At 35.1% G+C, this 24,221-nt stretch overlaps 1 protein-coding gene across 1 annotated transcript; it reads right to left on the minus strand.

The window, feature by feature from the left end:
* Nucleotides 1–12,898: 12,898 nt before the first annotated feature.
* LOC139865846 (ankyrin repeat-containing protein At5g02620-like) lies at nt 12,899–16,376 on the minus strand. The gene is made up of 3 exons (XM_071853954.1): nt 15,980–16,376; nt 15,008–15,417; nt 12,899–14,314 (listed from the first exon to the last, which is right to left on the minus strand). The coding sequence occupies exons 1-3, from the start codon at nt 16,308–16,310 to the stop codon at nt 13,436–13,438; spliced, it is 1,620 nt and encodes a 539-aa protein (XP_071710055.1). The 5' UTR covers nt 16,311–16,376; the 3' UTR covers nt 12,899–13,435.
* Nucleotides 16,377–24,221: the final 7,845 nt, after the last annotated feature.

The following is a 24,221-nucleotide window of genomic DNA, read 5'->3' on the forward strand; positions in this document are numbered from 1 at the left end:
AGCCACCTCATCAGCATTAAACTTAGTATAGCTGGTTGAGGGACGATCACTAGCAGCTAACACAGGAGTACCTCCGTGGGTGGTGAAGGTGGAAGGTCAGAATCTGACTCGTCACCATGATCACCACCATTTTTACCTTCACCCGAAGGTTTAGAACCACTGGTATCCTTGTCAGCATCATTATCAGCATCATCAGTGAGATCCACTGGTTTATCTTTGGAGCCAGTCACATTATCATGAATGATTGGCTCTTCCTTACCAGTACCTTTATCAGAATCACCATCAGATGAAGAAGATGATGAGGAAGAAGCTGATGAATCAGAAGGTACTGGTGAATCAGGAAGTTGTTGCATGATAAACTTACCAGTAGTGGGATCTCTGATGAACTTGAGAGGCCTCCATGTACCAGGCCATGGAGAAGCAGCTGGAGCCATACCAAAATAGTGTTAATATGGCTGCTCGTTGATCTATTCTAAAGTAGCCAGCCTCTCATATACCTCTTCTCTTGCTAGTTGATCAAGCTGAGACAACATTTCAATCAGCTTTTCCCTAGGTAGTTTACTGGCTGACACCAGAGCACTTTGGGGGATCAATAGTCAGCTGATCCACCAGCAAGGCAACTCTGGAAGTGATGGATGCTCCCCTATAAATGAAGTTAGGTACAACTTCATCAAGATCTGGTACCTGGCACACATATGGCTAATGCTCAGCAGAAGCAGTAGCCTGAGATGAATCAGTAGTGGTAGTAGCAGAGGTACCAGCATCCATAATAGGTTCCACAGAACCAGTAGCAGCAGTAGGTGAAGAAACAGCATCTGCAGTATCCACCTTTGGCTCTTTGGAAACATAGCCAACATCTTGAAGAAACGAAGGCCATGAATCATCATCAGCGTGCAGGCCACCACTAGTAACCACTTCAGTAGTAACAGCAGTTGTAGTAACAGTAGTAGTGGCAGCATCATCAATATCAAGAACCTCCTTAAAAATGTTATCAATAACCTTTTCAAGTACCGGAGGAGGTTCCATTATCATCTCATCAACCACTTCAGAATCAGTGGTTGAAGCAACAATACCAGAGACAGTAAGAGGATTAGCAGATATATCAGTAGTAGCTACCTCCTCATTAATAGTAAGATCAGTGGAACCAGCAACCACATTGTCTCCAATAGAGCCAGCAGCAGTAGAGACAACAGTACTAGTGTCAGCACGACCAGTAGGAAAATCAGTAGCACCAACACCAGTAGCAGAAGCAGAGAGCTCATCAGTAGAAACATTAACATACTTTTCTTGCTCCCCCTCTGCCTGTTCATCTACCCTGCTAAGAACTGAAACAAAAGAACATTTTATGTTAACAACTGTAGAACCAAATAAATTTGACTCAACAATTGCATCTGTTGTTGGTCTCTGGGGACAGACTGGTGATTTAGTCAGCCCTTTGATTGAGACAGAGTTAGGTGTCTGTAAGTGCAGCTGTGACTCTGCTGACTCATTGGCAACACATGTTAACCTAGATAGTGTAAGAGTTCTGGCTGGTAATGATGTAGGAGTGAGACTCATATCATGATCCAAGTAACATATTGGCTGTGCAGTATCCTGAGCTGGTTTAACACGATGAGGACCCAGCTCAAGTTTTTTTGGGGGTCAGTGATGTGCTCTGCTGGTTGTACTGTCAGCAGAGGATATAGCATTAAGTTCAATTTTGAAAAATGTGGAAGTGTCTGACTAGAAGAGTATGGGTTGCTACTCTTCTTAACACTAGTTTTAAAACCAGTCAGCTTGGGAGCCAAGGTTATACCTTTAACTCCACTTTCATTTTTCAAGGCAGCAGTTAAAGTGTTTTCAATTAAGTTAGAATTTTCCGCTGTATGGTCTAGAAACGCACCAGGTTCCAGAGCCACATCCTTTGCAGGAGCAGCAGTTGAGACTGGTGCAATCTCCCCTGTGGTTTGCTTGGAGCCAGCCTTTGCACGTTTAGATTTACCTGTTACCAAGAAATAGATAAGTAACGGATTCCAATACTAGAATTGGGTAGTCAGTATATAAGACTAGGGCTGTTCTTTATTATCAGAGAGAACTAGATTCTAATACAACTACTGCTTTACCAGTATGTGAGACGGTGGCTGTTCTAGTTGAGGTAGCTGGCTGCTTCCTACGCGTAGCTGGCTTACGCTGAGGACCCTCCCCCTCAGTTGGTGCAGAACCAGAGGCGTCAATTGGTTAGCTCCACCCCAAGCAGCAAGATACTTGAGCATGCCTGGTGTCAAACCAGTATATGGAGTAGCAGGTGCATCGTTTGGCATACCCCCTTGTTTTAGAGGCAGGTCGTATGATTGATCAGCAATCTGCTGGTAAGCTTCACCCAGCTCACTTTCAAAAACCAGGCTTAAGAACCTTGGAAAGGGGATTAAATGTGTTCGTTTAGGTGCTTGCACCATCTCCCTTAGCCTCAAATAAATTTCCCCGGCATAATCAATGTTCCTGTTGAATAACAAACCATGACCAATTTTAAGCTCAAAATCTGAGCACTGGTCAAAACTTCCAGATTTTTGGCTGATGCACTGGGTCAGCAGCCCAAAGAAGTAGTACCAAAGAGGTGGCATATGCTTCCTCAAAGGCGTATGAGCAATTAGTTGAGTAAACCCAATGATTTCTAGCACCTCCCTTCTGAATACATCGCTAGTTGGTGAATCGACAAACAGTCCATCTAGTAATTGAAGGGCACGGCGGATGGCTTCAGCGGTGATGGAGCAAGTTAGGGTTTCGGTTACCATACCACGAATACATGGAACATTCTAGGGAGTGGTGGCAGTGGTAGCAGTATACCAAAATCTTGCCAAGCAGGCAGCATAAAGGCGTGAAGGTACACCGGTGATAGGCCTAGCCAGAGGTGATTGCCGGATGTAGTCAATTAGTGTTTCATAACCCATATTGACTTTTGATTTGGGAATGGAGAGTGAATGAGCAGCATTGCCTCTTGATAGGCGAATAGTCGTGTGATCAAGTGCATTATTAGCCCTAACCAGAGCTGGATGAAGATTGAACAGTGGTCCTTGAACAACCTGTTCCTCCGGTGCTGGTTGTGGTTGTTGATCCGGTTGTTGTGCCGGTTGTTGTTGCTGCTGTTGTTCCTCTGGCTGGTGTTCAACATGTGGTGATTGAGGTTGGTCTGCCATTGATGAAATGTAAAGATGAAAATATGAAGTTGTGAAAGTTTGGAAGATTTGAAGATTTTGAGAGAAAAGAGTATGTGATTTTGAATAATGAATAATCGAAGGTTATTATGGAAGATAAAACACTCTTTTAACCGTTGTGATTGGATGAAAAAGTGCAGGAGAGAGAAAATGACAACTGTCATCTGCAGGCGCGTGGGCAGATGTGACAGACTGGCATACTTTCGAGGGGACACAGACTATTGACATGACTTATATACGGCTTGAACACTCATATCTCCCATTCAGCATTAAATGCAGCAGGTTTTAATTCAAAAATTGATTTAAAGACCACAAAATAAGTTTTGTATTAAATACAAAATACTTTGTTACATTTAATATGTCATGAATTTAATTTAAATCATTGGGAGTAAATGAGTTTTAGATTTAAGGAATCATTTAATTTGGTGAGCTATTTATTATTTCATTTAAAAACATGTTGAGTAACCAAAGTATAAAAGACCTTGTTGTACTAGTGTTTTACATGTAGGCAGTAAGTTAACAAATGTGACTTACTGGTTTGCCCTACATGTTGTAGAGCCAGCACACCAACAAAAATTGTCTTTTATTTAGAGTTCACGCATACCCAGCTCAGAGATGAGATAGTTAAAACGTTTCTCATCTAAGGGCTTTGTGAATAGATCTGCTAACTGCTGGTCTGTTGAAATAAAATGTAGCTCCACATCTCCTTTTTGAACGTGATCCCTTATGAAATGATATCGAACGTCAATGTGCTTTGTTCTTGAATGCATCACAGGATTGTTGGTGATAGCAATTGCACTTGTGTTGTCACAGTAGATTGGAGTCTTTGTAACATGAACACCATAGTCTTTCAGCTGGCTTTGCATCCATAGTACTTGAGCAGTACAACTACCAGCAGAAACGTATTCTGCCTCAGCAGTAGATGTGGACACGGTATTTTGCTTTTTGCTCGTCCAGCTGACTAGCCTACCACCCAGTAACTGGCAACACCAGTAGTACTTTTCCTGTCTATTTTACACCCTGCAAAGTCAGCATCTGAATACCCAATTAGCTCAAAATCCTGGTCTTTGGGATATCAAAAACCACATTTATCAGTAGCTTTCAGATACCTAAATATCCTTTTTACCGCTAGCAAGTGTGACTCTTTAGGATCAGCTTGATATCTGGCACAGAGACATGTGGCAAACATAATCTCTGGTCTGCTGGCTGTGAGATAAAGTAGGGATCCAATCATACCTCTATATTCAGTGATATTGACTGGTTCACCATTGGGATCAGCATCTATTTTAATAGATGCTGCCATTGGGGTCCCTATATCTTTTAAACAGGTCAGACCAAATTTCTTTAACATATCTTTGATATATTTATCCTGACTTATAAAAATTCCATCATCAAGTTGTTTAATTTGCAATCCCAAAAAATATTTCAAATCTCTTTGTAAGCTCATTTCATATGTCTTTGACATAAGTTTTGAAAAATCTTGACAATGTTTTTCATTTTTAGATCCATAAATAATATCATTCACATATATCTGTACCAGCAAGAGATCACCATCTGTCTCTTTTGAGAACAGAGTGGTATCAATTGTTCCAACTTTAAAACCTATACCAGTGAGATACACATGAAGTGTCTCATACCATGCTCTTGGAGCCTGTTTGAGGCCATAAAGAGCTTTGTCTAGCTTGTAGACATGGTCTGGATATTTACTGCTTACAAAACCAGGAGGCTGTTTGACATAAACTTCTTCTTGCAGCTTCCCATTTAGAAATGCAGATTTAACATCCTTCTGGAATACCCTAAAGTTCATCTTAGCAGCATATGCCAAGAATAATCTGATAGCTTAAATCCTAGCCACTAGAGCATATGTGTCTCCATAATCTAATCCTTCTTCCTGTTTGAACCCTTGAGCTACCAACCTAGCTTTGTTTCTGATCACAATCCCATCTTCATCCATCTTGTTCTTGAAAACCCACTTGGTACCAATGATCTTCTTAGATTCATCATCAGGTTTAGGTACCAATGTCCAAACCTTATTCCTATCAAACTGGGAGATCTCTTCTTGCATAGCTCCTGCCCAGCTTGGATCTTTGATTGCTTCATCAGGACATGTAGGTTCAATGGTAGACACAAAATTTACATGCATACAAAAATTGCTGGTTGCATGCCTTCTTGTTTTAACACCACTAGCCAGATTACCAATAACTTGCTTAATTGGATGCTCTTTGGTCCATCTAGTGTTATGAATAGGTGAGCTTGTCATGGAACACACAGCATCTTGATCATCAGCTGGTTCAAAGGTATGAGCAGCAGTTGGAGACAGCTGTTCATTATTAATGTAACCAGTACCAGCTTGTGATCCTTCAGAACCAGTAGACCTATGCTCAAGTTGTAGGACTTTAGTAGAGCTAGTAGGTCCACTTGGTTTAGACACAGATGGAATAGAGTGTTCCATCTCATCATCAGAGAACCCAGCAACATGGATTGGTGAGGGATTTGCAGCTGGTTCTTCTTCATCATCAAGAGCTTGCTGAGTAGGCTCTTCAAATAATAACTCTTCATCTTCTTGACTGGGAGATGAGGCTGGGGCAGTTTCATCAAATGTAACATTAATTTATTCTTCAAAACAACCCCTTATTTTATTGAAAACCCTATATGCCTTTGACATGTTGGAATATCCCAAGAATATACCTTCATCAGCCTTAGTATCAAACTTGCCTAGCTGATCCCTATTGTTTAGAATGAAACAGGGAGTGCCAAATACATGAAGAAATGAAATTGAGGGTCTTCTTCCTTTGAGAACTTCATAAGCAGTTTTCTGATGTCTTTTCACTATTAAAGATCTATTCTGGGTAAAACATGCAGTGTTCACAGCTTCTGCCCAATATGAATTTTTCAGCCCAGACTCAGCTAACATAGATCTTGCTGCTTCAATGAGAGTTCTGTTTCTTCTTTCTGCAACACCATTTTGTTGAGGTGTTCTCACAGCAGGAAAGTTCTGTGAAATACCTTTGTCAGCACAAAATTCTTCTAATGTAGCATTTCTGAATTTTGTACCATGATCACTTCTTAGCTGTTTCACCAGTTGCCCATTTAAAAGCTCCATTCTTTTGATAAAATTGATAATTTCATCAGCAGCTTCACTCTTTTGCTTCAAAAAGAATACCAGGTGTATCTGGAATATTCATCAACAATAACCAGTGTATACTTCTTCCCACTACAGCTGGCCACATTAATAGGACCAAAAAATATCCATATGAAGTAAATGAAATGGTTTCTCAACAGATGAGATTTGCTTTGATTTGAATGAGGCATGGTGATGCTTTCCCTTTTCACAGCCAGGACACAATCTGTCCTTTACATAAGACATGGTGGGTAGCCCAGACACCAAACTTCTAGTGGATAATTTGTGAATATCTTTGAAGTTGAGATGTGAGAGTCTCTTGTGCCATAACCACTTCAGGTTGTCTGCTGCCTTTGAATAGAAACAAGTATCAGTTGTTGTGACTACTGTGTTCATGTCAATTTGATACATGTTTTCATGACGTTTTGCAGTCAGCAGCGGCTTCCCTGTCTTATCAAAAATAGTGCCAATTTTTCTTCTGAATTGGACTATCTTATTCTTACTTGTCAGTTGGCTTATGCTGAGTAAATTATGTTTGAGCCCAATGACATATGCAACATTTGAGAACGTGACATTCCCATTAGTCAAAGTACCAAAACTCTTTGTGTAACCCAATGAATTATCTCCATACGAAACAACTGGACCATCCTTTTCTTGATAGTCCATCAGCAGGGACTTACATCCGGTCATATGTCTCGAACAACCACTATCGAGATACCAAATTTGCTTGTTTTTAATGCCCTGCACAGTAGCTAAGAGATTAGTTCTTTTTGGGAACCCATCCAAGGATGGGTTCTGGAAGGGTCATCTTTGATGATATCTTCCTGTCTGCTAGTTTGCTTGAAGAAGCAGCAGCAGATGGGGTTAGGGTAAAAGGACACCGGTTGGCTAAGTGAAACTTGCTGCCATATTTGTAGCATTTTCTCACATTTGGTATCGGTGACTGGTCATATACTGAGTAAATGGGTGCAGTAAGATCGGGTCAATTTTTGGTTACTGCCTCAATTAGCTGGTCAAGCTTGACTGTCATAATCTCAGTAATAGACAACTCATCATTCGAGTCCACTTTTTCTTTTTCCTTAAGGGCAGCTTTCTTCTTGGAACCAGTACCATAGTCATGACGTATTACTTTGCCTTTATCACTTGACGAACCAGCGTGGGAAGTTACTGGCTTGTCTACTGAAGCTGATGAGCTAGAAGAAGTTTTTCCTGCTGCCTTGGACTTGCCAGTATTACGTTTGACTGGCTTGTCTACAGCTACTGGTTGACCAGTTAGTTTGTCATCAGCTAGCTCAGCACAATTGGAACTCGAACACGAAGGGAAATCAGTTGGTTTAATTTTTCTTAGATTATTTTCAGTGATTTCCCTTTTAATACGTCTTTCTTTTGGAGTCATGTAGTAGATGCTTGAGGGGTCAGTAGTCTCATCAATTGAGGTACTTGCTTCTCTTGCTCTAACTTTATCCTCCAAAATCTCTTTCATGGCAGGTGGTGGGGACACAGCAGGTCTAACAAACTTATTTGTCAAGACCTTTTTACCCTTAACTATCTTGGCAAAAGTATTTGGCAAGACAGCTTCAGGATCAGTTTCAAGAATTGGGTCCATGAAAGTAACTTCTGTAATAGCAGCAGCAACATAGTCACCAGCAAAGAAAGCTTCAACTTGGGCAGGCACCTGCTCGTTAACACACTTTGCTGTGCGTTGAGCAGATGTACACCACGAAGCGACAACCTTTTTAAGATTATCCAGCTAGTTCTTGACTTCTGCTGCATCAACGTGAAGAGATCTTAAAGCAAAGTTTTGTTTTTTAAGTTTGGAGATATCATCTTTCAAGATCTTAATTTCATCATTTTTGCTTTTAAGTTTCTCATTTAAAGATTTGTTGTCAGTTTTCAAAACTTCTTCACGTTTGCTGCCTCTGCATAAGTCAACTCTTAGGTAGTCAAACATTTCGGCTTTTTCATTATCAGTATAAGTTCGAAAATTATCAACCTTATACATCAATTCAGTTTTCCATTGAGGTGAATCTCTTTTCTGATCAGCTTCCCTCATATCAGCCAAAAACTTACTACCACTATCATCCTCATCAGACTCCTTGACCTCCTTGGCCATTAAACACAGCTTTTTATCTTGAGCATAACCAGCACCATCATCATCAGTATTACTATCAGAGGAAGACGACGAGCTGGTTTCATCCCAATCATGATGCTCAGCAACTAGAACCTTTTTTGGCCTTTTACCCTTCTTATCAGTCTTAGCAGTTTCCTTCATCTGAGCTTTCATAGCTTTGTACTTGTTCTTGTACTTGTCAGCTTTTGAGAAAAAGTTAGCATGTGAAGTTGAAGGTTTACTGGACATGCATTCAGCAGCAAAATGTCCAACCTTTCCACAATTATAACACTCAGATTTAGGACCCTTGACTGACTTGCTGCTATACCTAGCACTCGATTTCTTACTCCCTTTGTATAAATTGCTGGTTCTATTACGATTGAACCTTTTGAACTGCCTAGCCAGCAAAGCCATACCTTCAGCAAACCCTTCTGCATCACTTTCATCATCACTGCTTTCTTCAGACCCAATACCACTATCCACATCACTCCCAGCTGTCTCTTCTTCTGCCAACAAGTTTTGAACTAGTAAAGCCTTTTGAGCTTTCTTTTTAGCAGCAGCAATAAGAGTAGTATCATCTGTTTTAGAAGATTTTGAAGTGGTGGGGGCAGACCTAAAGTTTTCTTTCAAGTTAAGTTCAAATTTAGCCTCTGCCTTCTCATGGTTCCAAAGTGAACTGTAGAGAGAAGACATGTTAAAGTTCTTTAGGGTCTGAGTGGTTCTTAACGGGTCAGTAACAAATTTCCATTTAGTAGGCAGTGAATCTATGAATTTGTTTACTTGTTAAAATTCAGTATAGGTGACATTCAAAGTGATCAGGTCAGCAATCAAGGAGTTAAACCTAATGAAGGTTTGCTTAAGGGTTTCATTCTTGTAGGCAAAGAACATTTCATATTCTCTTTTTAAAGCAATCATTCTGTTCTGCCTTACTTCTCCCATACCCTCATAGGTAACATCTAGATAGTCCAACATAAGCTTGACATTTTCTTTTCCCTTAATCAGTTTGAACAGTGGGTTAGGCAAAGTTATAGCTAACAAGGTTCTGATTTTAGGGTCAAGTCCAACACGACGTTTATCCTCAGCATCCCATCTAGAAGGGGTGAGAATAACCTCTCTGCCAGGAACAGCAGGAGTGTCATCTGTAGCTGGAGTAATACCAATAGTCTCAGTGGGAACAAATGGACCATCTGTGGCAATACCAGGCATGAGTGGGTCAATAGACTCAAGGTGAAGCATGAATCTTGCCTTCCAAGTTTCATACTCATCTTCATCAAATTTGGGTGGTCTATTGGATGAGCCATTTTCAAGGTAAGCTGTATTTGAATATGCAGCCATGAGAGAATTTAGATCCAAGATATTAATTATCAAGACTGAAGCTCTGATACCAGTTGTTGGTCCCTTAATAACAACAGGAGTATTGTAGGGGGTGAATACAATTTCTTTTAATTAACTTAACAGTTAAACACGATTAGTATTCAAACATGGAGATTAAATAGAGTCACAGGTAATTTTCAACGATTATTCTTTATTGATTGAATCACAAAGAATCACAACTATTCTTGGCGGAATGATAGTTGGTTGATACAGATTACCTAGATTATAGCTAAGAGGTAAACTAAAAGCTATTACACGTTTTTGACTCTAAATAAATAAACCCACACCACTAGTTGTTACAATATTGGATACAACAATTTATAGTAGTCCTATTAACCGTGTAATGGTTCTATTGTCCACTGGTACATAGGATGTCTGTACTTGTGAGGACAACTGCATCAGAGAGCATGCTCTCCTCTTTCCTCTTTGGTAGCTATTTGCAGGAACACCCCAATTCGGTTTGGCACTACTATTTGATTAAACAAATATAATGTTGTGTTCCCTAGGTGTTGACAAAGTATAACCCATGTCTGCACATGCGTTAAACTTCTGCATTCCCACGTGGTCTTGTAAGGTCACTTGTCAGCCGCCGACGCGTGTCCTTTTCTGTTTAACTTTGTCTTTGACTTCTGTTGAATAGTACCATTGATGTAGACCATTCGGGAAACTACTATGCTTATAATAGAGCATGGCTGTCTTGTGTAGTAAGCTGCATTCCAGCTGTGCTGGTTCTTCATTGCTGAGTCACTTGATATTCTTGAATTGCTGAGTACACATCCTGTGCTGATTGAAGAACACTGTCTACCTTGTGCTGGTAGACTGAGAAGCAAACTAAACACTCGACACAGCAATATCTGATGTCTATACATGAACAAACTTGTGCTGACTGCACATAACATTTTAGTGCAAATAAATTACAGTTTTGTCATAATTAAATCCTTAATTATTTTGGGGACTCAACACGTACCTATTACATTATGCATATAATCAATCACAAACTCAAGTTGGTCAACCAACTTGCTAACCATCCTAATGTCATTTTGACCCTTGGTGCAACTTCGACCCATTTGCACACTTACCCCTAACATTTGGTCAATTTTGCCAAAACCCCAACATTAGCCAAATAAGGTCTTAAAACACATTTTAACAAAAGGCTATCGCGTTTTCACATTCATAAGACAACTTGGGCCATCGAAGACTCCCTTGACCCATTTCAACGTTTACACACCCATTTGGGTCACCACATACCCAATTAATACCCACTTACATAACATCTAGGTGTGCTAGTAGTTAACTAATCTATTTAAGACCCATAAGCACATTTAACATTTCAAAACCCTAGGTTACTCATCTTTGAGTCCTCATGACCCAAACTTACCCAAAAACCCCCAAAACACTAACAATTTGGGTTTTATGTTCATTACTAACCCAAACCCCAACCCTTTAACAATTAAAACAAGGAAATCAAGATTAAGGTTTACCACCACAACTACTACGTAGCTAGAGACTAGATGGACAACTTTAGAACTTGCACTTTAACTCGAAACAAGCTTCTTCTTCCTTGATTTGAGCTCTCTCACTCTAGATCTTTCTCTCTCTAGAATTTAAGTGGAAAAGATGTGGTTGTTGAAGATGGAGTAAATGGTGCTCCAAAAACTGATCTAGAGCCTTAAATTCGTCCACAAAGTGAAAAGATCAAACTATCCCCATTAAAATATCTAAAAGAACACAGCTGGCCCGCCAGTTCAACTGGACGGCGTCCAGGATTCTGGACGGCGTCCAACCCTTTATACTTGGACGGCGTCCCACACTTCTGGACGGCGTCCCATACTTCTGAGAAAACAGGATCTTACATAAATAAATAAGTAGACTTAATTTAATTAGTTATTAATTAGATTAATGACATCACCTTAATGGCTTAGATGGACAATGTCCGGGTAGAGGTCCGTGAACGGATCCGTGTACGGATCCGATAAAACCTCCTAGCCAGGCTTATTTTAATGAGACACCTCTCACGAAGAGATTTAAATTGGTGAATTTAACCCAGGTATCCCACGTAATGTGGGGGTGAACTTAAGAATTAATTGTGTGTGCAAAAATTCGAACACGCATCTCCTCTGTGGGTAGAATACGTCAATTACACCACAACCACAAGTTTAACATAACATATATTGAAAATTTTGTTAAAGATAAAATTGATTATTTTTCTAAAACAAAATTTACTTTACCATAAGTGTCATTTTTATGTAAACATATTAGCTATTGACAAACTCACCGAACTTTTTTGAATGTTGAATCATTCGACAGTTTCTTTGTGACATCTTAATGACAAATTTTTTTTTGAAAGGCAAACCTACAATCTATACACGAAATCACGAATATTTACATCTCACTGCCTCAAGTGAGGCTTGAACCCACAACTTCTTGGTTGAAGGGTTCCTCTCATACCGTCAGGCCGATATTGAATGGCATAAAAAAGGAATGTTTAACAATTCAAAGTTGAAATATTGTCTCACCATTCAAGACATTCTATGTCAACAGCAATCTCTGTTGGTGTCTATTTTTATGTCAACAGCAAGCATCGATTTATTGGTGTCTTGACTGTCATTTAGAGCCTAAATTGAATTCCATGCAGGATTTAAAACCTATTAAAATTTGATTTTACCATTTTCATGGCGTCTCAATTTTATTTTACTATTTTTTTTTTCAAAAAAAAAAATTTCTACTTATTGGCCGGAGGTCCACTCGAAAGCAATCTCTTTATCCGTCGAATAGAGAGAGAGATGACTTTCTCTACTTTTGAGAGTGTTTTTTCTCTGGGTGGAGAAATGACTTATTTTTATTCTCGGATAGGGGAAGGATTGTCTACATCTCACATCCCCATACATCACTCATTTGGTATTGGATTTTGTTGTCACATTCAAGACATTCTATATCTTTATACCATTAAATTAAATTCAGAACACCCAAAAAAATAACTATATTACAGTATTTTATTTATTAAATTAGAAGTTTAATATTCTCATTTTGCATTATTCAAAGTGATTCAACATGTTATCATCCAAAATAAAATTCATCAGAACCTTTTAATAACTCAGAAAATAAATCATTGTGCGTTAAATCATTTTATTTCATCAAAGGCAACCATAGTCATAGTCATTCCTGTTCTTGTTTATAACGCATAAAACAGTTACAAGAATACAACTACTTGGGGATGAAATCAGGGTCTGAAACATGTATGGCAACTCACTGATGCTTTTACATTCATCTGCAATATATACATACAGATACAGATATACAATATATGAAGCTGTAGCTGCTTTAATACAAGTACCAAAATAATTCGCCTTAAAGAAAGGGATTGATCTTTCGAACCATCTCTTTGTGCCATCTAAACCGACTTATCCGTGCTAGTACACCATATTTTGCAAGAACGGGCGATGTTTCCAAAATTCGCTTAGATATGAAGAAAAAAGTCCTTTTTTCCGTAAGAAACTGCGCATTCGGCATTCTTGCCAAAAGTAGTATGCTATATGGATTTACATGTTTTGATTGAAAAATCATATATGATGATAAGACAGATTTATCATATTATATTATATTATATTATATATCATATCATATTTTATATATCAGATATTAGATAGCGTAAAGTTTCTTGAAATCGTCGTTCTCTGAATCCGAGTGTACAGAAACAGACCCCGAGAGTGATTTACTACTCCTTGCAGACTTACGAATACTCCTCAAATTATTAGCTTCGATTCGATGCATAATCACCCAATAACACATTGTCCCAAGTGTCGAAGCTAATGTAACCGAACCAATAACTGTCACTCCAACCGCTAACCACTTCTCGTTTCCCACAACAATAAACGAAAGCGCAAGAAACGCAACCGAAACAAAAACACACGCTAACCACATTAACTTATTAATAATCGCCATCACTTGTTTCTTTGCACGTCGTTCAACCACCACAATCGACGTTTGTACCACCACAACCGCTAGCGATATAAATAGCGCGAGCGAGTCAAATAATAAGAAAACGATGAACTCGGGTTTTGCAGCTATGTTGCCTTCACCTAACGTAAAATCCTTCGGGATTTGACTAGCGTCATCCACGTATTGACCTGGCAGTTGATATATGGCGGCAAAGGTGACAGTCGCTATCAAAACCGCTACAACCGTAGTCGAATTGATTGCGTTGTTGAGGCTTTCGTGGTGCATTTTGTTTATACGTTTGCCGATTCCTTTGACGCGTTTATGAGTTTTAAGTGTGTGTTCGAGTTGGTCGTGAACTTCGTGTTTGATGTCGCTTACGGTTTGTTTGAGTTCTCGAGCTGTCGAGGTTAACGGTGGTGGTTTCTTCATTGACTTTGCATTCAATACTTCGTTTTCGCGTAAGATTGTTGCAATTTCGGTTCGCATGAACTTTTCGGCTGTATCAAGTGCGGTTTCTCCAGATTTGTTAATGGCTTGTTTGTTGATTAGTTCATTGTGACTTAGCAGTGCCAGAACAATCTGCAAACCAAGAAACATAAAATGATAGAATCAAGCAATATTCATGACTTATTGATAATTTATCCAAAGTCAAACCTTGCATTTTAAACTCAAAATATGTATGAGATGTTTCATTTTTTGAGAAAATTAGAAGTATTACAGTAAGTTAAAATCATTAAATACAAATTAGCAAGATATTTTGCTGCTAGAACTGCAAGAATTAGAAAATAAACTTTAAATGTCAAAGTCAACTTCTTTATAATGAAATCTTTTTGTATCTCTTTGCACATTTAAAAAGTTACAAAATCAAGCAATGTTCATGAGGTCTTGGGAACTAAAGGTCAACTATTTTTTGTTTAAGCATTATTTATTATTTGAGCTCAAAAGTCAAAGTCAACTTTCTAGAAGCTCACGTATGTTAATCTTTTAAGAAAGAACTCTATGAATTCTTTCACTTTGAGAGTAAATATGCTTACGGTAATTAAATTTCATAACATGAACTACAAGTTGGCCTTAAAATCCAAAATTCGTTCACTTTAAAAAGAAAAGAATAAAAACTGTATATGACCTTAAAAGATTTGGGTGTTTGGATTTGCGTTTTAAAAATTAGTTATGCGTTTTAGATAATCAAAATCAGATAACCAGCTGTAGCAAAACGTGTTATAAATAGTAAAAACTTTGTAGAAATGCATGTATGAATGATAACTGAATTACCTCTTTTCGACCCTTTCGTGTAGCTATATGGAGTGCAGTATTCTCTTTTTTATCGACCATATTCAACAACGAATCATCAGCAGCAATAAGCTCGTTAATGATGTCAACGTTTTGGCCCTTAGCAGCCATATGAAGAGCGGTTTGTCCCTTTTTATCAGCTCTAGTAGCAATTTCTGGTACTTTTTCTAAAAGTGCTTTCATAACTTCCAAATGACCTTTTCGTGCACAAGAATGTAATGCGGTTTTAAGGTTGCTTTTTGCAATAGTAGCCATTGTACTATTTTTTTCCAAAAGAAACTTTACTACTTCGATATGACCCTGTTCTGAAGCTGTGTGTAATGCCGTGGTGTTTGTTTGATCGAATGTCATTGAAAGCTCGGGTTGTGCTTCCATAAGAACTTTCAATACCTCTGAAAACAAATATTTAAGTCAAGAATTGGGACGGCGAATTGTTTTTTGAGATTGTGAGACGTCAATAAAAAAAATAAAGAATTAGTTGACTTTTGAGTGTTTGACTAAAACTTTTTTATCACTAAGAACTTTTGATCATTCAAATTATGACAATTAATGTTAGGTACAAAGCTAAGTTTATCAAATTTTGATTATTCAAGTCATAATGACAATTAATGTTAGGTACAAAGCTAGTTTATCTAGAACTCGTTATGCTCAAAATATCGGCGAAAGACTACAACGTTTCAAGAAAAATGGTCCTTTGACTATACAGTTTGACTTTTCAGGTCAAAATTATTGAACAGAATTCAGCATCATATTCTCATCTTGTTAGAAATTCAATGATACTAGCTTTCTACTTATAATATTTGTTATTGTTATTGTTATCCAATTCAATGTAAATACCAAGTTTTACCCATCATGTCAATCATTAGTATCAATTTCAACCCATTTGACCCAATAATCAACAATCAAAATAACACATAGGAGACACCATATAAAAGTTTAGATGAAAATTTATACCAAGATCTCCTTGTTTGGCAGCAATATGGAACGCATCACACCCGTTTTTCGCCTTAATACCAGCAGCCTCAAGATCATAATATTTCATCATTTCTTTCACTAAATCAACACAACCATATTCAGCAGCAACATAAAGAACCGTTTCACCTGATTGGTTCGTTTTCGATAACAATTCTTTTAACTTAAGTTCCTCTGTATTTCTTAAAATCTCTAAAGCTGCATATATATCCCCTGCTCTAATTGCAATATGCAATGATGTATCATCTCTTTTTTCCATTGTTCTAGTTCTACTTAAGCTCTGATGATGGTTTCCGGCCACCGGTGATTCCATCTTATCGGATAATAATCGGAATAAAAAAAACCTTTTTTTTTCCTGATAAAGATTCAATATTTATGAGTCTTGAAACATACCCATATCAATCAAAAGCATGATATCATACATCCTTTACAAAAAGACCATAAAAACATAAACTTTAGTTGGGTTCCGTTTAATGTTTCTAGATCAATGAATATCAAGAAACTCTGTTCCAATTTCATATTTCAATCAAAGTAAAAAATATGTAACTTAAAATCAAGAAACAGAGTTTTTAGCAAGATATGTATAAAAAAGTGATTTATAAACAATAAAGCTTTAATCTTGTACCTGGGTATTGAAGAAAGATGATGTTTGATGACTGGATCACTCAATCCATGAGAGATTTTGATTGAATTGAATAATAATATTAATTAATATAAATATATAAGATATTAGGTATATTGTATGAGAAATGAGCAGAAGAATAACAGTGTGATTATGAATTATTGGGTTGAAAATGGATGCAAGTAAACTTGAAGTGTGAGTAAATCCTCAAAGGATTGGAAGAAAAGTGATGTCATATAAAATAGACATTGTTAATAAGCAATCATATGCATCTTTTTTGTGGTGGTGGTGTTCTTTTGCATAAAAAATGCTTTTATATAGATACTTCAATTAACAGAATTTTTTTTTATTGAAAAGGCAGCTTAATGTTATTAATATTTAATATAAACAATACACAATGGTACAAACGAGTTGGGTTGGTCTCAAATTGCGGCAAAGAAACGTTAGCTAAATTCGATTGAGAAATGATGAAAAAGATAGAAGCAAATAACATAAATTGAAATGTGTAAAAAAAATCTAAAGTTAAAAAAAAGAAAATAAATAATACTTAAACGGTTATATTAATAATAGCAACAACAACAACAATAATTAAAGTTGATTTGTAATAAGTAAAAAATTATGTAGTTAGAATTGCAATAAGCGAAAAAAGTTAAACAACTATAATTATGGTTGATTTGTAATAAATAAAAAGTTATTTGGTTGGTTTGTAATAAGTGAGAATATAACTATTCACCATTTTTGAGTTTTAGTTTATGTTTTGTCAAGAGGAAGGTACCAAATGCCCATCAATAAGGGATATGTACATTGACGATTATTACAAATCATTTTAAAAAACAAAAAAAAAACAAAACTATATAATAATAATAATAATAGTAATAATAATAATAAAAATAAAAAGGAGTAGTTTTTAAAAATTAAAAAGTTATGTGATTAATTAATAATAAGTAAAAAAGTTAAATAGTAATAAAGTGAAAAGTTATGTGATTAAAGTGTAATAAGTGAATAATAATAATAATAATAATAATAATAATAATAATAATAATAATAATAATAGTAATAATAATAATAGTAATAATAATAATAATAATAATAATAATAATAATAATAATAATAATAATAACAATAACAATAACAATAACAATAATAATAATAATAATAATAATAATAATAATAATAATAATAATAATAATAATAATAATAATAATAATAATAATAATAATAATAATAATAATAATAATAAGTAGTAATTATTAAAAAGTGAAAAGTTACGTGGTTGATTTTTAATAACTGAAAAGTTTGTGGTTGATTTGTAAAAAGTGTAAAAAAATTTGTGATTGATTTTAAAAAGCGAAAAGTTTTATGTTAATTTGTAAAAAATGAAAATTATACTATTTGTGGATTTTGTGTTTTAATTAATGGTAGAATTTACACTTACAAGCTGAGATCAGTAATGTACAGGGATAGTCCAACACAGGAGGAAAACTGCACTAACATAAACAAGAAGTTAAAACCTTTACAGTATGCCATTAATTGCAATAATGCTAAAGCTATTAACCTTTACCACTTCGGACAGAAGAAGAGGAGTCGAAAGATCTTGGATCTGTTAACCATCCTAGCAATTCAATGCTTCCTATTTTTCCATCCTATTCAAGATCCACTCATAGCTTTTAATTTGTATTTCATTTAACAACGAAGAACTACTTGACTTGAATTTACCAAACGTTGTTTGGTTCTTATTTTTCCACAATATATAACCCGTGGTCCACTCGACCGCTTTTCAAATAGACTTACCAATTGTTTAGTAGAAGTTATAACCAACAGCTTTGAATATCTCGTCTATGCTTAAATTTGTAGGCGCACCCATTTTCCACTACGAACAAACCTTTGACCAAACCTCAAAAGCACATTTACAAAGGACAATTCAGTGATCTATGGTTTCAGTTCCATCGTCACAAACCGGGCACAAGACTGTATCAAGGTTGTGATTCCCCGTCCAAAACCTCTATGGTACGGATCATCAACAACAAGTCCATTACACGGTATATCATTATATACTGTTTTAAAACAAAGTTTTGCATTCATAAAAGATAATGTTTTTCCAACGACAAATGTTTTACAAAAGTAACGTGCTTCTACGGATAGAAAGCATTAATAAAAGTATGTGACACTTAGGTCATTACAAAGCCATGCTTCTACGGATAGAAAGCATTAATAAAAGTATGTGACACTTAGGTCATTACAAAGCCATGGTTCGAATATAACATAAGTAGTGAATGCAAAATAAAAAGTCCATGATTAAGAGACATCTCTAACAATGCAGAGTACAGCGGAAGTCTAACACAGCAAGTCTATTACAGCGGAAGCAATTTCATCTAAGCACCTGAGAAATAACATGCTTTAAAAAGTCAACACGAATGTTGGTGAGCTATAGTTTTATTGTAAACAATAAAGTAATGTAGACCATGAGATTTTGTATTCAAAATAGTATGAAAAGTATATCCTTAACTGTGGGCGCTTTTTAACTAACTTAACAAAGAAATATATAAATCACCCCCTAAAGTACACTTGGCGAGTTTAATGACCCGTCCTAATCCATCTGGACTAAGTCTTCAACAGTTGGTCCCATTGCGAGGTTCTGACCTCTATATGCCATGAACGACTCCATGTAATATGAGCAAATGCACAGCGGAAGATTTCTTTCATACCTGAGAATAAACATGCTTTAAAGTGTCAACCAAAAGGTTGGCGAGTTCATAAGTTTATCATAAAACAATAAAATTCTGTAATTTTGATAGACCACAAGATTTAAATGTGCATGGTACAAATGGGCCAGAATCCTATACCCACCTGTAATGTACATGCGATATCTTTTAAATACAGTACACCTTTCTCGTGTACGAAATCATCTTTCATAAATCTTAGTAACCATACACATATCTCGTGCACAAAAATAACATACACATAACCTGTGTATAAAATCATTCTCTCGATACATAACATTCACTTTTCATTTCTTTCATAGCTTGGCTTGGTAACCGACCTTAACATATAATGCGCATAATAATATCCCCAAAACAGAACATCTCGTCTGTATAATAATCATATAAACTTTGAAGTACTAAATACCACGCCCACTAGCCCTTTCGTCTAGTGAACATTCTGGGTGGGGGTGTTAAACCCGGTAGCTACCTTTAGGATTCGCGTCAATTAGGCGTGCACTAATTCTCAAAATTAGTGATGTTCCCTAATTCTTATGTTACCAAGCAATAATAATCAGGGGAAAAATATTCATATCAATTGTGGCAATTATCACGTCCACATAATTCAATGGTGGCAATTATCACGTCCACATAATTCATTCAAAGAATGTTTTGCTTGTGTCTATCTCGTCAAACATTTATAAAAGCATTTCATGTATTCGCAGTTCAAAATGTATTTCAAAAGCATTTAATAAAGCAGTTGTAAAAGTAGCGCATGTATTCTCAGTCCCAAAAATGTAAAGAGTAAAAGGGAATCAAATGAACTCACCTATTGTATTTTGTAGTAAAAATACATACGACGACATTGAACAAATGTAGGGTTGGCCTCGGATTCACGAACCTATATTAGTTGTAATTATATTAAAACACATAATTGGATTCGAACAACTTTATATATATATATATATATATATATATATATATATATATATATATATATATATATATATATAAATTCATTAGTATATCCTTTTTATATTAATAATATATATATTTCATATTTTCATTAAAAATATTAATTTTGTTAAAAAATGATAATAGTTATAATACTTGATTTTACTAATAAAGGTAATAATTATATTAATGATAATAATAATGATATTTATATTTATAATAATAGCTGTAAAATATTAATTTTATTGTTAATGATATTTATGATAATGATAGTAATAATAGTAGTAATAAAGATAATCATAATTCTTAATAATGATAATTTTTAATAAGTATAATAACTAACGCTAGTCAAAAAGATAGTAAAAAAAAATGATAACTTTGATAGTTTTCATTAAAATGATACTTTTTATAATAATAATTATAATAGTAATAATATTGATACTAATATTAACTACAATAATACTTTTATTACTAGTGATAATAAGTTTAGTAATAACAACGCTAATAACTATATTAATAATAATAATGTTAATAATACTTATCCTAATAAAAAATAAAATGGTAAAATCATATTTGTTAATGATGCTAATAACATTAATTATAATTTTAGTTATGATCAAATTATTAATAATGAATGATAATTAGTACTTATTTTAGCATTTATAATAATAATAATACTTATAATACTTGTAGTAATAATAATAACTAATAATAACAATCATAATAATAATAATAATACATATATCAATATCGAAAATAATAATAATAATCATAATAATGGTAATAATACTAAAATGATAAGGTTATTACAAATAATATTATGATTAATACTTATAATGATAATAATTATAATACTTATACATATGATAATAATAATAATGTTTATAACATTAATAATAACAATAATAACAATAACACTAATAGTAATAATAATCATAATAATAATAATAACAATAATTAAAATGATAATATACAAATGTATACCCTTTCGAAAGCCTTTCTAAAAAAAACTGCCCATGATGGGGTTCGAACCCGAGACCTCTCGCATACCCATCAACACCCACGACCACCCAACTGATTTGCTCTTTCTGTTTTTAATCCCATAACAATTTATATAACCCGTTTTTCTGTTTCAACATCTTCTTCATGCTCAACTCGACCCAGGTTCAAACCCAAACCCAAATTCGTCAAACCCAAAACACGACTTCCAGATTCTGTATTCCTTGTCGACAGGAAATAGTAGGAAAAAAAAATATCGTGGGTTGTTATTGATATTCGCTCGGTTATAAACAAAAAAATTCATTTGAGCAAAAGTAATTGAATTAATTAACATACTCGTATCATCTTCCTTTTCCTTCATGTATCATCATCATCATCATTCTTTAACTATTTAATCATCTTCGATCCTCATATCATCGAGTATTGTCACTAATCATCGTCACCTTTATATTAGTTTTGAATCGAATAATGAACAAAATGGGTGTGTATGTGTGTGTGGTAATTGGTCGAATAACAATAGTAAACAAGAACTGAATAGTCGTGGTAGTAGCAACAGTGATCCATCACGTTTGTATTTTGTTGGATTTTAACGATGGTAGATGTTGGGTTTATATCGAGCAAAAGTTGGATAAGAAATCTAGTAGGCAGCAGCAGCAAAGTTTGTAGATTTATGGGTTCGTGTGATCTTCAAAAAGAAACAGCAATAGTAGTAACAATGGTGGACGTTGAATAGGTGTAGCAATTATAGCAGTTTACGGCTGTGGGAGCAGAATAACGGCAGTGGTAAAAGTAAACAGCAACTAGCAACAGCAGGTATATTTGATGGTGGTGGGTGTTTAAGGGTTTGATGATGGAGATGGTGATGACAACCGAAACAGTAGCAGGTATGAGATAAGGTTTAGGATAATATTAAATAAATTTAATTACAAAATAAAAGATTTTGCGGGGATTTGGGTTTTGTTGATCACAGAAACAAAAGAGACAATCGAATATCAATTCACTATTTGGTTTGATTATTTATAAAAGATATAGTGATACATATATAGAGAAAAAGCATGCGAGTGGTATATGTAATGAAAACAAAAGTCCACATCTTGTGACCGTATAAATTATCCATAATTTAAAAGATGTAAAACAGTTGTCTCAATTTTTGTTTATTTCTGAATGATGCACTATAGAGTCACAAGAGTTACAGAGATTTTATCTAGTGTGTAATGTTAAAAGTCAATGATTTGTCATAAAAGTAAAGTCATGGTCTAAGAAATATATAATCAATTATCAATTAATATTTTATTGAAGAAAAAGGATGGAATAGATAACAACTTAATGAGTGTTATAAGGATGGACATTTCATCTTAAGTGTCATTGTTTAACAAAAGGCATGAGTTTTTAATAGTAAAAATATCATACTATATTTTAAAAGTGTTGCACTCTAAATTATATATTTGCATATGAACGTGTTAGAAATTTAAAAGTGGAAGTGTACGTAACCCAAATTGAAAGAGTCGAAAATTGGAATTTAATATAAAGTAGTAATTAAAAAAAAAATTCTTCTTAACTTTGTATTTTATTTACTAAAAATCGAAATTCCAAACAAGTGTTACTATCGTTTAATAATTATATTTAATATACTTTATGTATATATACACACACACATATCTATCTACAATTATTTGTTCGTGAATCGTCGGGAACAGGCAAAGGTCAAATGTATATATATATAAACACAGTTCAAAGTTTTAGATTTCAACATTACAGACTTTGCTTATTGTGTCATTTTTCAAATTAAGATTAAGTTTAAATTTGGTCGAAAATTTCCGGGTCGTCACAGTACCTACCCGTTAAAGAAATTTCGTCCCTAAATTTGAGTGAGGTCGTCATGGCTAACAATAAAAATGGTTTCATGACGAATATGATTTGATAAATAGAGTTTTATCACCATTGAGTAATATGAATAAGACACTTTGATTACTCGAAGCATACGAGTGAAGCTATCACAAAAGAGTGAAATGAGAAAATTAAAGGTTCATCTTAACTTTTGACGTAGTCACGGTTGATTTTCCGGAATTTAAGGGAGTTAAAGAAATCTTCTAATCAGAAAGAAAATGAAATAGCACGATTTGTTAGCAAACTGTTGGAATTACGGAATAATAGAAATATCAAGGAAATATTTACGTGATATGCTTAGAAATTAAGCAGAATGAAAGAGTCGTGTAACATGACACATGATGAGGGTAAGGTCTGCGAACCATCATCACGTTCCATTAGAAATTCAGCATGACTTACTGTAATATAACCACGTTGGCCTGACATCATTATATTATACTAACTCATGCTTCAATTTCCAACACTTCTCTAGAAGATCATTCATATTTTAAACTCGATTGTTACAGAATATAGAAACTAAAACAGTTTTTTTATGATGTAATATAGATAGCACGAAGAGATAAATAATTTAGGACAAGAATAGCTGTGAAGGTATCCTCAGGAATATCGAAGATATTTATAACGGAAGATACGATGATATCTTAGAATTTCTACTAACGAAGGATGATGAAGAAGATTTGTCCGTAAATATTTAGAGTCAGGAGCAAGGTATTCGCTAATGACTTCAGCAGCACTGAATCATTTGAATTTTTTGAAGGCAGGTTTAATCTTTGTGATTTGTCCACCGCCTCCTTCATGGTTTTGCTCAATCCATTTTTCAGAATCAAAACTTTTGAGCTTTTTCAACACTCCATTCTTTATCATCAAACTTTTGACTGTTAAGGCAGTCTTCAGTTTTTGCCGCTTCATCAGCTTTTTCAGAATTCGGAGATCTGATTCGTAAACTAGAGTGCTTTTCAGGAATTCAGGGATTCTGAATTGAAATTCATCAGTCCAGAAGATATACGTTATATATAGATGTATAACTATTGACGTAGGAATGCTGCAAAATTCGAGAATTAAT

Source organism: Rutidosis leptorrhynchoides, chromosome 1, assembly GCF_046630445.1.
Source record: "Rutidosis leptorrhynchoides isolate AG116_Rl617_1_P2 chromosome 1, CSIRO_AGI_Rlap_v1, whole genome shotgun sequence".
Taxonomy (NCBI): domain Eukaryota; kingdom Viridiplantae; phylum Streptophyta; class Magnoliopsida; order Asterales; family Asteraceae; genus Rutidosis; species Rutidosis leptorrhynchoides.